This window comes from Pseudoliparis swirei, chromosome 22 (genome assembly GCF_029220125.1).
Source record: "Pseudoliparis swirei isolate HS2019 ecotype Mariana Trench chromosome 22, NWPU_hadal_v1, whole genome shotgun sequence".
NCBI classification, from domain to species: Eukaryota; Metazoa; Chordata; class Actinopteri; order Perciformes; family Liparidae; genus Pseudoliparis; species Pseudoliparis swirei.
In genome coordinates this window covers 7,549,914-7,565,911 of record NC_079409.1, presented here as the reverse complement: position 1 = coordinate 7,565,911, position 15,998 = coordinate 7,549,914, and the positions used below count along the sequence as shown (strand labels likewise).

At 41.1% G+C, this 15,998-nt stretch overlaps 1 protein-coding gene across 2 annotated transcripts; it reads right to left on the bottom strand.

Moving 5' to 3' along the window:
• Positions 1-1,499: 1,499 nt before the first annotated feature.
• Positions 1,500-14,565, bottom strand: sh3d21 (SH3 domain containing 21). 2 transcript variants are annotated; one of them, XM_056444548.1, is made up of 17 exons: positions 14,404-14,565; positions 13,699-13,856; positions 13,540-13,597; positions 12,913-13,022; positions 12,394-12,484; positions 12,251-12,312; positions 12,132-12,171; positions 11,743-11,837; positions 11,262-11,363; positions 10,515-10,569; positions 7,352-7,402; positions 7,134-7,251; positions 6,080-6,245; positions 5,353-5,427; positions 4,994-5,142; positions 2,483-2,546; positions 1,500-2,356 (listed from the first exon to the last, which is right to left on the bottom strand). In XM_056444548.1, exons 1-17 carry the CDS (start codon positions 14,405-14,407, stop codon positions 2,327-2,329), a joined length of 1,428 nt encoding a protein of 475 aa, XP_056300523.1. In that variant the 5' UTR covers positions 14,408-14,565; the 3' UTR covers positions 1,500-2,326. The 2 variants fall into 2 exon arrangements, with proteins under 2 accessions (XP_056300523.1, XP_056300522.1); XM_056444547.1 differs by having other exon boundaries at positions 6,080-6,248; positions 14,404-14,563.
• Positions 14,566-15,998: the final 1,433 nt, after the last annotated feature.

Here is a 15,998-nt window from a genome sequence, read left to right as displayed (position 1 = left end):
TTCGCCTTTTGGATTGAGCCCACAGCAAAGTCCTCTCTGTTGAGGTCTTGGAAAAGCCTCTCATGTGGTCAAACGCCTAAATCAGAGGCATTGATGGTGTGGACTCTTTGAAGTAGCAAATTCGATTTGTCTAAACCTCTTGTGAACGACGTCTGTTCTCAAACTCGTAGGACTCGAGTTAAAACCCAGGACTCAATATTTTTGAATGGTCTCTTTTTTTTTTTTACAGGATGTAATCACGATACGCAAGAAGCAACGTGTCTTCAGCTTATGGTAATTATACGGTTATGAAACAATGCATCAATTAAATTAAGTGAGCGTCAGCATGAGGGGAACTCCAGTTGGGGAAAACCATAAATGTGAACCACAACAGTGTAGAAAAAGATCCCTGCAAAGACGAACATATAGTACAGATGTTTTTTGTGGTTCTTTGGTTAATTCCAGAAACCAGCCTTTACAGATAATAACGCATAAAGCTCCATTTATGCTATTTGTCCACTGCTTTAATTAAGCTCATTTTATTATAATGCCCACATTTAAAGTTTATTTGAGTCTAAAATGGCACTGCATTTGTGATTTATGAATCCCCTTTTAAAAGGATTCTTTAATATGCTGCTGATTTATTTCCATTTCCCCATGAGGTCATGCATATGATGCATCGAGCTCTTTTCTTTGACAGAGGCGAACTGTTCTCTGTCGGCTCAGCTCCTCTTTCTCCATTTCTAATTTTAACTCAGAGGTTTTTTTTCTGTATTTGACCTCCTGAATTTCAAATTGCTCCAGTTATCAACACTCAGTTTTCAGTTTTCCCAACAGTTCCGACTTACTTGTCTTACATTCTTCATGTATCCCGATGCAGGGAGTCAAATGGTGCATCATAATATATAACCTGTTGTCTGAGCAGCAGCCGTCATCGCTGACATTATTGAATATTTGTAGAGGTCCCACATTAAATAGTCAAATCTTGTTTTTGCAATTCAGCAATATCAATTTATTCTTTGTTTAGTTTAATTCATTTCACCCCTTGTCCAAGAGGGAATGTGAACTTATTCATGGCCGTTATTCAACAGTTTTAAAAATAGTATGTTCCCATGGACGTTTCAAAAGCACCCGGTCCCCGATGGGCTCCAGATGTGGTCCAGATGTGGTCTACAATGGGCTTAGACAGGAACAGACCATCACCACCACCACCACTGCCCTTATTTGGTAGCAAAACCAAATTTACACTCCTGACCAGTTGTCAAGTTAAATGTCTCTCCCTCTGGTGAAAATTATTTCTCTATAACTCTCTTCCCGCCTTCTCTACATTCTTTGCGATGAATCACTAAGTCGAGGCTTTTCAGAGTGAGTCAGTTTTTCTCAGAGTGACACAGGATGCCTTTTCCACTTAACTGCAGAAAATGCATCTGGCCACAAACTGTTTTAACATGAAGAGTTTCTACAGCATTTTTGTTGAAAGTATTTTGTATCATAAAGGGAGTATGCATTAACATCAGTCATTTTCTTACATCTCAACAACATGTTTATTATTATAAAGGATATACGTTCTATGTTTTCTCATGTAAAGTCACTATTGTATGATCGTTTCCACCAATCCTGCATTCACTGAAAAGGTTAACCTTGCTCTGTATGTAGAATAGTCACACAGTGCCCCCCAGTGGATTGATGCAGCATTACACTCTGCTGTAGAAAATCACCTCCACGTCAAACCATGCGTTAGATAGACAGTTGTGCCCCTCTGGAGGACGTACAATTATATTTTAAGTCTTTACAGAATTTTAATATTTCCTCTTATGTACAGATGCACATTTGACATATGTTGCCAGGGTATGTGTTAATGTAAGTACAGTAAAAACATCCATCCATACATGTTCAGCCGCTTAGTCCGGGGTTGACCCCGGCCTCCCTCTCACCTGCAACATTCGCCAGCGATATTTTACATTAAAACCAAAAGTCAAGTTAATAGAGGTGAAAATAGAAACAGAACAATGTAAAAGATACATTTGCAACAAAGTGACCGCCAAATAACCAACATTTGTCATTTCCAGCATTCAAATATGTAAAAAACTTACAAAAAACAGTACATCATTTAAAAGTCTATTTAAATTAATAGGTTTCTCCAGTCCAGTGCAGGATTAGTTTGATCCTAAATCCAACTACACTTTGTAATTTAGCCCTTGCTCGTGTTTCTGCAGTGGGAGAGCTAGCTTATCTTTTCCGTCCCCATTTCATGCCAGACACCTTTTTATCCCGTTTTAAATTTGCAGTGTGCAAGCCCACATGGCACCGGGTCAGACCGGCCGCTCAGTCCCAGTGTGTGTTGGGATTATTTCTTCCTCAAACTGTGTACTTCCTCCTGCAAGGAAAACAATTCATTATAGTCACGACCTTAAGAACCACAGCTTCTGTCTTCTTATCTCTGGGCAGAATGCCGAGGGCATGAAGTGTGATGCATGCAAAATTCCGGGCACGCCTCACTGACCTGCAGTGCCACTCGTTTGCTTCCCTCCGTCCTCAGCTGTTCTCTCACTTCCTGCATGTCTTGGCTGATCAAAAGAGATGGAAACAAATGATGAGTTTGCAGTCATGGGTTGGTCTAAACAGGTCAAGATGTACACGACCAGTCAAGTCATATGAATAAATAAAGTAACTAGAACGGGCACTCGGTAGAGCGCATACCTTCGCATATCACAAGATTGGGCATTGAATTATGAACATTTTGGCATTAGTTGCATGCCAATTGGATAGAAATTGACCGTGCTATGGTAAAAAGAAGATTTTGACCTTTTCATGACCTTGACCTTTGACCCGATCGATCCCAAAATCTAATCAAATGGTCCCCGGATAATAACCAATCATGCCACCAAATGTCATGCGATTCAAGAAGATTTTGAACTTTTTCATGACCTTGACCTTGACCTTTGACCCGATCGATCCCAAAATCGAATCAAATGGTCCCCGGATAATAACCAATCATCCCACCAAATTTCATGCGATTCGGTTTAATACTTTTTTACTTATGCGAATAACACGCATACAAATAAATAAATAAATATATAAATAAATAAATAAATACACGGCGATCAAAACATTGCCTTCCGCATTTTCAATGCGAAGGTAATTATACATGTACAGTGGGGATGTATCACAGTAAAACAGAAATATTCTCATCCATCTAATAGTAGTACAAAATCGTTTTAAATATGCCTTTTAAAGCAGCTATAATTAAATATTTTTATAATAATAATAATGTACCATGTGTGTCTTTCTGTCTGGGGAGAGAGTTAATGTTGAACGTGCATTCATCAGATGGTCATAATCCCGTTTCCACATAAATACCAATATTGTTCTATAACTAATGGATATGTAAATAAGTGTCAGATCAACTTAAAATATAGTGATGAACTTGAACTTGTTCCCCTCTCTCCAAACAAAAAAATCAGTGATTGCAGTTTTGAATACAACACTGTACGTCATAGGGCTCAGTGTGTTGTGTCGTGGTCTTGGGCTTCGCTGAGTCTGTTGGCTGTTCTCATTCTGAAGTTCCCTGCCCCATGATGTGCCCAGTGTTAAGTTTCACCCGCCTCTCGTCACCAGACATCCTGCTCACCTGTTCCTGCTCCCTCATCAGTCGCCCTCTATTTATCCCTTTTCAGTCGCCTTTGTTCTTTGTCCGTTCATCTTTCATTCCTTCCTTGTTATCGCACAGAGTTAGTTTAGTTTTCCTCTCACCGGACTACCGTACTGCTTTTTGGGACTCTCGGATTGTACAATCTGTCTTCATTGAATCATTAACTATCTGTGTGTGTAGGTGTGTGTCTGTGTGTGTGTGTGTGTGTGTGTGTGTGTGTGTGTGTGTGTGTGTGTGTGTAATCGTCACTGCACTGTGCTCGTACGACATTAAACACTGATAACGCCATCCGAGTAGCTTTTGAATGGTTCTCTTTTCAGGTTCCAGACGAGTGGAGATATATATACGGAGGATGGCATGATGCCACTCAACTGTCTAACCCAGGGGTCGGGAACCTATGGCTCGCGAGCCATATATGGCTCTTCCGGTGACGGCATATGGCTCCCAGACAATTTTGAATAAAAAATTAAAAAATCCGCCTGCCCCCCTGTAATTTTCTCTATCGCGCCAGATTACAGCAGAAGTCATTTAAGGTCATTTTCTTAAAGACGTCTTTGTTCTTTTATTAAACTAAACGTCTGTTATTGATCCTCTCTACACAGCAGCATGTCATTCTGTCTCTATACGTGTCGCGTTAACACTTCTCGGCTCGCCGTCTCGCGCGCCACAGAGTCCGCGCATCGGGAATAATTTATTATACGTTAAAAATACTATATGGCTCTTAATGAAATATATTTCTAAATATTTGGCTTTTATGGCTCTCCCAGTCAAAAAGGTTCCTGACCCCTGGTCTAACCAATAGATATGATGGAGTAGGAGGTTAACACACATAACTGCAGAGTGAAGCTTTTCGGGGGGTTTTAAGCAGATTTATATTTGTTCACAACATGCTGTTAAGCAGAAATGTAGATCTTGTAGAGCTTTTTTTTCATAAAACCCTGTAAATATCCTTTTAGAGCTCCTCTGTCTGTAATCGCCTGGCGATGGTTCTGAATGGCTTCAAAAGTTCAGTTGCGATGAGAACGTGTTTCTACCACTGCACACAGCGTAGCTCGTGTTTAGCAACAAGTCCTCTGTGATGTTGATGCAAAGGTTTTTTTTCTGGTTGATTAGAGCACAGTTTATATTTTTCTCACATATTTTGATTAGTTACTTCCTGTGTCCACAAATATCACTTAAATTAATTAGCAGGCTCTGTGGAAACCGTTAAGGAGGATGAATGTTACGAAGAATTCCCTCTTTTTGAGTGCAGATGACTGAAGCGTTTTTCAATGTTATTATTTTTAAACGTCTCTCAGCGAAACTGAATCAGTTGCTCAGGTTTTAAACATACCCGCGTTATTAAAAAGAGGTGGCACTCACTCTTGTCTCGTCTCCAGCAGCTCCAGAGCCATCCTCAGCTGTTTGATCTCGGCCTGCAGGCTTTCCACAGTTGCGTCTTCTTTACGCGTCACGGCTTTGTCATCCGCGGCTTTTGGTGGTGCCGGTCGAACCGGAGACCGATGATCCGACTTTGCGTGCGATGGCAGGAGATTTTGGGGACGTGTTAATTGAGGAGTCTCAGACCACTGAGCTTAATTTGCTTTATGATTGAATATCCATGCATCCAAATGAAATGTCAAATGATATACAACGAAAATCATATATATTGTGTGAGGTTTCATCATAAGAAACAAACACTTGTGCTGTGTTGTATCTAGAAGGAAGTCGATGTCACAAACCTTTGGCAAACCCGGGGATTTCTCCGTCTTATTTGAGGATGATTCTGGTTCTGTCTGGTCAGCGGCCCCTTGAGCCTGCAAAGGAGCATAAGCTATGACAATCATTGCTCATAATCATTCCTCGCACCCCACCTTAAGAACTCTCACTCCCCTTCATGTGTCTTCTGAGCAGCCAATGAGCCGGAAAATGATCCTTTAGTTTAGGGAATGAATTCCTTCATTTAATTATTTGTAATGAACTTCTAAGTTCAGGCCCAAACGTGTTGCTGTCAGTGGGAAGTGGTCATGTGTGATGTTTCGGTCACGAGGGACTTTGTGTTGCTCAAACACATTTGCAGGGAATCATTGCAAGAGACTTCAAAAGGTCTGGGCAACATGGGGAAGTCTAGGAAGTTCCTCTAACGCCATAGTTTGTGAAATAAATCATATTATTTATCGTACTGGAAATGGAAATATATCATGCTACCAAACAACAAAATGGTCCTAACAATTACCATTAATGTGTTCAGTTCCATTTTAAGAAAGTGTGGACTTAGCCCTCAGAATGCACAAAAGGAAAGTAGGGAGTTTCCCATTTGTCGCAGAGATAATCTCAAGTTGCAAAGGTCGTGTACTGAAGCGAGGGTAAGCACCACCGACGTGGTTTGGCAGGTTGTCTGTGGTTCCTGCCTCAGTTACGTGTTCATTATGTAACTCTGCACTTGGCTGTTTCATGACGTGGACATACTTGTGCTGGCGTAACCAGGCCTGATGGGGGTCTCCTCTGCGGGGGTTTGGCTCTGTTTGCTGTCGGGTGGCAGAGTTTATCACTCTGTACATTCAATCCGTCAAACTGGTCGGTCTCTCCCTCTTCCAGTTGTTTCGGCGAAGCCGGAGCCGCATCGCCGTTGGTTCTGCTGAAAACAATTTTGAATTCATGTCAACTTTTTGGATTGCAGGAAAATGAAAAGCGGGGAAAGATGGAAAAAGATGACCGCCTCTTATGGAATGACACCTGTAGCTGCACACATCTGCTGTAGAGTTAACCTTTTCAAAAGAAGGAAACAAAACATAAATGTTTTCTAGTTTTCTAAATTGATGTGTGCAGGTGCAGAGAATAGCAGCTGGAGTCTCTTGTCTTATTCTGCCCTGGCACATGTTTCACTTTCACAGCTCTGTTTTCCACGTGACAGATCCCCCGAGTCACAACTCATCTTTAATCACCTTTTATGCATTGGTAACATCTGATATAAGGTTTATCAAAAATCTGACTTACGGGAAGATTTGTCCAAATAAAAAATGATTCTTAATGAAGCTTGAAAGGTGTGGCCTTTAAACTATTTTCAGAAAAAAAGCTATTCCTCCATTAGCAGTCTCCTAAAAACAGGACTGTTTATGTTTTCCCATTTATTTTGTGCGTGTGCCCGTTCGTGCTTTGCTCAGGAAACAGGAAGTGGGCCGCTCTCGTCTGTTTAGGCCGGCTCTCACTCATCCCAGAGTTTCCACTGAGCTTCTAAAGGTTGGGCATCCTGGCATTCTTCTTTAAGGACACCATGGCAACTGGTGGCGGCAACCAAAACCTTTAATGTCAAGAGGCTCTGCTCCCGGTGCCAGACCAACGGGGAGAGAGTGTTACTCACATTTCCTAAAGGCCCTTTACTTTGGACAGGCTGCAAATGAATCACTAATCGTGACTCTGATTTGGAATCCATATTACTGAGTAACTCTTTAGTGGTTTCGCATGGGGGATTAGTCGTGAGACACGACATCAGCATTGTGCATGTGGCCTTGGCGTCACTCACTTGGGTAACACCGTGTTGGGTTTGCCTTTGACTGGAGGCGGACTGGGCTTGTTGAAGGATAGCAGCTTGACTTTGGTTGGAGGATTACTTCTCAGGTCCTTAATCTCTGGTTTGTCATCTGTAAAGCAAATGCTTCACATTACTCCTGGGTAATTAAATTGGTAAAGAATGTGTCAGTATTCTATTCTAATTAGAATAAAAGCCAGTGGCATTTATACCTTTTGTCTTTGCTGGACCGACTTTCTCCATCGCGGAGGCCTCCGTCTTCGCTGAGAAAGCAGAAGTGAATGAACCAATATTACAAAGTTTCCTTTAATTGGTATGTCAATAACACAGCTGCACTTTAGATGTAATATCAAAAGTATTTAAAGTACTTTGTATATATATACACTACCGTTCAAAAGTTTGGGATCACTTAGAAATGACTTTATTTTTCAAAGAAAAGCACTGTTTTTTCAATAAAGATAACATTAATCAAAAATACACACTATACATTGTTAATGTGGTAAATGACTATTCTAGGTGGAAACGTCTGGTTTCTAATGAAATATCTCCAGAGGTGTATAGAGGCCCATTTCCATCAACTATCACTCCAGTGTTCTAATGGTACATTGTGTTTGCTAATCGCCTTAGAAGACTAATGTCTGATTAGAAAACCCGTGCAATTATGTTAGCACAGCTGAAAACAGTTATGATGGTGATATAAGCTATACAACTGGCCTTCCTTTGAGCTTGAAGTTTGTAGAACAAAATTAATACTTCAAATATTAATCATTATTTCTAACCTAGTCAATGTCTTGACTATATTTTATATTCATTTGATAAAGAAAAGTGTGATTTTTCATGGAAGACACGAAATTGTCTGGGTGATCCCAAACTTTTGAACGGTAGTGTATATATATATATATATATAATGTGTGTCACTTTGAGTTCCGCAGCCAGCAATGTTTCTCAGCAACTACTTTGAGGACTCTCAAACGGCCGTGTATTTGCAGGTGTCGTTGTGGGTAACCATATGAATACAAAGCAGGTTGTTACTAAAACAAAGAGCATGCACGCTCAGCAAATCTGCTGCTGTTAAATCAAAGTTAACTTTCACATGCAGGTGAGGCTCCTATATGCTCCTACACACTTTGACGTCTCAATGTTCAGATCTATTTGTTTTCAGTGGTGATGAACGTAGGAGAGCTGTAGCCACTGGTAAGTTTTAGTCACCACATAATTCACATTTGTTTACCCCAGACAGCATTATGGTTTTAATGTGGTGGAGAACAAAATGCCACTGATCTAGTTTATGATCAGTTGCATGGGAAGGCAAAGTCGGCGCACACAAGGTCACAGCTGTATCTAATTGCCCTGCAGCAGGAGCACCTCAGCAGGGTGTCAACAAGTTCATCAGAAACTGTCACTCTGACTCAGCTCATAGACAAACATACAGTCTGAGAGATTCCTGTTTCACATGCAAGTTAAGTGCTCATTTCAAGCAGAAGATGTTGAAAAGCCTGGTTACCACTCTGCTCCATACATACATAGACGAAGTGAAACTGCTCTAATGCAAAGCCCTAAAAAACTACAAACAACTAAAATAGACAAACTTTTAATAGATAAAATAACAAAAATAGTAGTATTCTTTGATGGAGCGAATGAGAACACAGGAAGAAGCCTACCTTGAGTGTTCAAAGCATTGTGCAACATTCCCTCTCAAGAAAACCATCCACACAGCAATAGCAGCTCTTGAAGCTGCGTCTTGTGCTGGTTGTGAAAATCTCTGTGACAGAGCTCTTCCCCCCCACCCCCCACCTTCTTGTTTCCTCCAAGACTCCCGAACGGTGTCACATGACCACTCTAACCATCCCCCCATCTCGCTATAGTCTGAGACTTCCTGTTAAATTCTTGTGAGTGATACTGTGTGGCAACTGTTGTAATGAGCGTAATGTGGTGGCAGAATGAGACTGTGCTGATATTCAGTGAGTTCAGGTGACATTGATTGATTTAGGATTACGTTCCCCTGCCTGTTTACCCGTAGATGTTTTTGTCGAGCATGCATATTAAATCTCCGATCGAGGAGAGCGTTGGGGATCTAAACTTCTCAAATAGACGTTTTTGCAAAATGTGCAACTTGCGCCGCAGACTGCACTCCTCAGCTGAACGTTCACAGGAAGCCACATCCGGCTGATTTGACTTCTACCTTTTGGTTTCAAAGGCTTTTTTTGTTGTTATTGCCAATGTAAAATCAAATATTGGTTGCAATAACTGAGAATACATTAACAATGCAAATCCTAATTTAGAAACTTTAGTCAACTTTTACAATGTTAATCTACCACCCAGAAATATAAATATTACCAACTCAATCTTAGATTAGAAACAATGACAACAATGTCTAGCGAAACTAATTCTAACAGTCTGCCAACCTCAGCGGCCGTTCCAAGGTGACTAGATGAATACTTCTTGTCATAATAGACTACGTCACAATGCAGTATTATTTACTCTGAATCACAAGATCCCTCCAGATCACCTGCACAGACACTGAGAATAATATTTTCTTACTTCTAATGACCACGGTGTACAAACTAAATGTATTTGGACAAACTCTTCTGATATTACAGTGGATTCCATGGAGGTTATTATTTTCAGAATATTGTGTGCCAAGTACTCAGACCTTTTCCTGAAGGAAAGATGGCAATACTACTTTGTAGAAATACAATTCTGATCTCCATAAACAGCGAGAGGACTTTTCTTAGTGAAAAGCAATCAGATCATTTCGTAATCAATGAAATTATTGTGAATTCAATATTTTTTCACAAATGATTGGCCTCTTAAGGAAGTAGGTGTTTACAAAGTGGAATTTTACAACGAGCAAGTCATCAATGACGGGAAGAGCAGTCTTGATTCACCCTTATTTATTGATGTGGAAGCGTTTAATTGTTCTGCTACTAGAGGTGAGGCACATTGTCATTTATTAACAGACTGCTCGTTGGCTTCATATAATATTTCAGCATAATGTATGTATTAGTTTGAATCTGCAAAGTAACCATTAACTAACACTGTTCATTCAATTTTGTAGAATGAATGTGCTTACAAATTGTGATGAAGTATAAAATAGCATGAAATGGAAATGCTCCAGTGAAAGGGCAGAGTTCAAGTTGAAGCACGTTGAAATAATGCCACTGATCAGGAGAAAATCACCCAAACATCACAGCTGCCAGTGTCTCCGCCCGCTTAAACACAGTCCATCGCAGTCGGTGCATTGCCAGGCCAAACGCCGCTGCAGCCAGACGCCATGAGTCAGAGGAGGACCACTGAACCGTGAAGCCCGGCTCCTGTCCCGTGTCAGACAGCGTTTGTCGCTGTGTTGGATCAGCACACATGTCCGCCTCTTACCTGGGAGTTGCGTGTTGTTGTTGTTGCGTGCAGGCGGTTGGCTTGTGATCCCAGACTAGAGGAGGAGAAACGGAAAACTCAACAGGTTGGCAAGTACATCCCCTTGTGAGTTAAAGGCATCTCTATTTTACACACTGTTTCCACCTCGGGGATTTTTCAGTGAGTAATTCCAAAACGGAGGATCTGAGAGACGATCCTGACTCACTGCAGACTTGTTAAAGTCGTAGAAACACAGCACAACTGTAGAATAATTGCCATGATGTAGTTTGCATTTTGAGCACTTTTCAAAAGAATGAAAAATAATTGCTTTAACCCTCCTGTTACCTTTAGGGTCAATTTGACCCCATTCAATGTTTAACCCTCCTGTTACCTTTAGGGTCAATTTGACCCCATTCAATGTTTAATGTCGGTGTTCTTTGGGGTCAATTTGACCCCAGGCTGTTTTTCACTGTCAAACATATAAGAAATATCAACTTTTTTATATATTTAAAGGGCTATTTAGGTAGTCAACAAACAAACATTAAGTATCTCACATTTAAACTTGGGAAACAATATTAATTCTAATAATTTTCTGGAGGTTTTAATTGCTGGGGTCAAATTGACCCCGAGGGTAAAATATGTTAGTAAATGTGAAGGTAACAGGAGGGTTAAAGCATATTCATAGTTTTATGAAAGCGCAAGGCAGTTGTCAAGTCTAGAATGTGGTCCAGAAAGAATGTTCTTAAGATTGTGTTTAAGTCCACTCACTTGCTGAGCGTGCATTGGTGGTATCAACATGACAAAGTTATCAGGAAAGAAGCCACAGCGTCCGTTTAGCTCTCCTTCCCACCAGCCGTCATCTTCTGTTTCCTTCAGATGGAGATTAAAGGGTCTCATCAGAAGCTCAAACATGGCGCCGACCTTTGGGACGCCAAATTGCTGCACACTAGGTTACCAACCGGTCAAACAAGACACGGCTGCCTTGTTATCATTTTATCATGGAAGCTATCTCAGAAATCACTTGTCTTCTCTGAAATGACGAGAGCAACTGTCACGTGTGCGTGTGAAACTAGAACACACGTGTGTCACCGTGGAATGCCCATGACAGTGAACGCAACTGGTTTGTCTGGGTAAACAATACCATACTCCTGCAGCTGCTTTGGAAAGAGCCGAAGGAATCTGCTGCATGACATCATGGGAGAACAGGGTTGAAACAATGCCAGAAAACAACAATAAAAGGTTCTCGTACCTTTCTCAGGATAACAACGACGTCTCCTGCTTTCAGATCCAACTCGTCATCCGTATTGGCCTTGTAGTCAAACATGACTTGGCAACACTCCACCACTGAGGAGACGTAGACGATGTAGTGGTTACCAACCTTTAACTTTATCTAAACTTTATATGCGTGACAAGAGTCAGAGGTTTTAACGGTGATGACTAATCTTATTAGCCCTTCACCTTCAACTCAAAGAAGAACTGGAAAGAGGTTGTGACTAACTGAACTAGATAAAAGTCATAAAACTGGATCCATGAAGGATATTTTATGCTATGAAGTGATTTACATCAGCCACTTGACTCCGACAACCCCTTCACCATTCAGGTAAAAGAGCAGGAATTACCACGTATAATATGACTAACCGTGTTTGGTTTTGCTCCTCACACTTGTCCTTTGAGATATCTTTATGAGGACAAAAAGTACGTTAAGTCAAAGGTAAACAAATCATGCATGTCAGGAACTTTACTTCTGCTTCACACACCTCCTTGTTGAACACTGCGTCAGTGAGCTTGGGTCTGGCCTTGCCCTCATTGTGCTTGCCGTCTGTAAAAAGAGCCAATGATGAATGAAACTGTTGTTGTTTTTTAGATTACATGCACAAACAAAAGTTTGGGCTTCACCAACCTTTAGGAGACACAAAAATTTCCTTGACAAAATTGGAAGGAAATGCCCCAAATCTGCCATTTTTCACCCCCATCCACCATCCATCTTCTATCTGTTGAGTGGATTTTATAAAGGTGAGAAGGAATACGACAAGGAGCGATGTGAGAAGACAATATTGGCGTTGAATGGGTGTGACAAACCCTTTGCAATATCTGCAATGTATGCTGTGTTAAGGGTTTTAGCAATTGGTCTGTTTCAGATCTATGACTACTTAATAACCATGTAAATTCTCAGAACTAGTCAGATCAGCTCACAGGCATTTCCATTACGATGTTATTTGTCTGGCGGCTAAATATAAAGAGAATGTAACACCCAAGCAATCAATAACTTTGAAAAAAACACTTTTTATTTGCCCAGGGCAGATTGGCTGAGCAAACCTTTCACCAACACCCAGATTAACATGCAATAATACTTTGCTTTGGCTCCTTTACAGAGCATCATTGTTTGAGTGTTTGAGCATTCGGTAAGAGGGGACTCTACCTCTCTGATGATCTCTAGCGTCTCCCCGACAACCAGCTGCAGCTCGTCTTCATTTAAGGGGTCGTAGGCAAACGCTACCTCGCACTTCCTGGTCGGTTTCGTCTTCTTCGCTGGAGAAAGACAAAGAAACAGGAGCCACATCCACATGTAAAGTTGATAATCTCGCGATAAATCTGTAGCTCATTAATGGTGTGTTTAGCTCGATCGGAGGACATGATGGCACATGTCCAATTCTTCAAAGACTGTTTATTTCTATCTGCACACTTTTCAAACCGCATAATTAGGACAGTATGCTTGCTTGCTGCTTGTCTTGCCGATTGTATGCATCACACTAACAAGGATTTTAAACGCTCAATGTAACAATCAAAAGAACAACCTGATTTTGAACAGCACTATCGCATATTTTCCTGGTTTATTTTGACTCTAGTCAAAGTGCAAGCTGAGACGAGGGGTTCATATTGCAGCGTGTGCAGATTTCTTCTCAGGATAACGTGAATATACTTGAATCATTTCTGATTTACTGACATAATAGGCCTACCACTGAAGAACGCAGAACTCCAGGTGGTGTACACATACAAGTTTAAACGCGTTTAATTAATCGCTAATGTATTGGACTTAGCGTTGTACATTTTCGAATGCTCCGCGGTTCCCTCTTGCCTTCCCCAATCAGATAGACTGGCACCTCCTGCAATGAAAAACCAAAACAAGACATGTTTTATGTGGATAAACATAAACACACACGTACAGTAGCGGGACAATGCTGTGGGCTGTGTGGAGTTAACCAACCGTGGCAAAGTTAGCAGGGAAGATCCCTCTCTTTCCTCTCAGCTCCCCCTGCAGCCATCCCTCTTCGCTGGCCTTGGTGACATTTTTGACCACGTCCCCCATCCTCACTGACATCTCGTCTCCCATGGTGCCCTCGAAGTCCATCAGCACGAGCACCTCTGCAGCAGGCCGCCGCAAATAGGGCAGAGAATTAGATTCTTTGCTCGCTTCAAAAGTGATGTGTCGTGACATTTTAAAACCAAGACCAAGCGATAACCAGTGGAGACGAGACAAGGGCTTGGGGGGGAATGTAGATTGCTACAGATAAACAGCGCTGATCATTCCTGACAAGTGAAAACATGTTTTTAATGGTCGAACATATCATCAAATTAGAAAGAAAGTCAGCCAGCGTGAGAGGGATTTCCAACAAAAAAGAACATACAAAACATAAGATGACCCTTATCCTATAACACTCAGTCTATGCAAAGTTATGCAATGACATCCATACGATGTACCAGTGATTTTAGTTTCATTTGCGTGCCAAATTCAAAACAAATCATTTGTATTTTGTGCAGATTCAAAAACACTCAGTCTTTTCATTAGTTTGCAAATAGTTTCTGTTTTTATCATTTTAATCACCGGGAATCCAGCTAACAGACGGCTGAGAGGATTCAAACATCAAATTCAATCCAAGTATTCAAGATAATAGCGACAACAACGACTCACCCATGGCCTCTTTGTGTCTTTCTCCCTCAGATTTGAAGATGTAATTCCTTCCCAGAGCAGCAAACAACCCCTCGAGTAGAAGGAGAACTGAAAGCGTGGTTGTGTTGTCTACTGCTCAGAGATATGGCGGCCAGCTCCCTTCTTCCTACTTGTCAAACATTAACAGAGGGCAACTTTTCCTGAGGCTAGTCATGACAAGTCAACAGCAAGGAGGAGGATGGGTCATACAGTACAGAGAGAGAGAGAGAGAGGGAGGTGAGGGGGGAGCAAGAGAGAGAGGAAAGAGGGAGGGAATGGGTAGGAGAACAGGTAGGACAGGTTTACAGTCAAAGAACAAGCTCACAAAGCGAGGCCAATGGAGAATGACATCTGTCATCACAGAACTATGGGGCGCTAAAAGTCAGCATTCACAAGCGTACTTGGGTCTGCTTTCAAACGCCTTTCAGACTTTATGGTGTGAAATGTAAAAAAAACTCAATGTATGTTTGTTGGGACGGACTTGTTTGAGAGGGTCTGTAATGTTGTTGTTGTTGTACACCGCTTGAGGCAAAGTAGAGAGAGAGAATTGCATGAACCAAAATGATATCTGGCAAGGAAAGGAACAACGTAAAAAAGATAGAAAATGTTGTAACAATGTTAGTCACTATGTCATTACTCGAGTACTTCCTCATCTTTCCTTTTGAAACTTAGCAAGCAAGTCCTCTTGGGAGAGTTTTCAACATTGTGTCGGAGACAAAAAAAATTTAAAGTGGGCTGTACAAACTACCTCCTTACTAAATGCACAATAATCCACAGTACAACTACAACTAAAATAATCATGTTTTACAATACAATAAAAATGCCAGGACAGAGATACAACTGGTTGCTCTTTGTACTCAACCGTAGATAATGATAATAAAACGAAAGAAAGAAATCAGGACTAACAAGAAGGCAAACCTGATCCTCCAAAATGTATAAGACCAACTAGAACTTAAACATTTTAAAAGCCTTTTTTATAGTGGCTAAATCATTAGAAGAGCCAGTGTGTTCTGACCACTGAATACTTCACCAGAGCATAAATACATGGATGTAAAATAAACGGCATATAATAAACACTTTTTTTTAGTATTCCCTTTGGCGTTGGTCTTACATTTTGGAGTAACTGGATTGCCTTCCTGTTTACTATATATTTAAAAAATCCATTACTGAATGACTTCTAGAGCCTTGGAGGACAGAGTTAGAAAGTGTTTAGGTGTTTTCATTGGTGAGTTGTCTGGTCGGGTTTAAATACTGATAGAGCTCAACCGAAACATTCTGGGTCATGTGGTTGCATTTGCTGCTCTTGTCTGAATAATTTGTCCTCGAACACCAGATGGCAGTGTCATCAGGAGACTCCAGCATGGAGTTGGTTTCCTGTGCAGCTGGTGCATTATTTACATGAGCCGTCCCTGGGGGACTCACTGTTTATGGTCATGGGTGCAGACGGGTGCAGATAGTCGGCAGACTCGGCAATGAGCTGCTTATTGCTAAATGGGTTTATATATATTTGCTGGAGTGTCTCTGGGAGAAAATATAGATAAAACAGAAGTAATTGTTTTTGGTCTCAAGGATGAACG

Coding starts and splice junctions, on each gene's coding strand:
- sh3d21 (XM_056444547.1), bottom strand. Junction 12,485..12,912: donor CGCTAGAGATCATCAGAGAG/GTAGAGTCCCCT, acceptor TCCACTCAACAG/ATAGAAGATGGATGGTGGAT. Junction 2,357..2,482: donor GCAAACGAGTGGCACTGCAG/GTCAGTGAGGCG, acceptor TTTTCCTTGCAG/GAGGAAGTACACAGTTTGAG.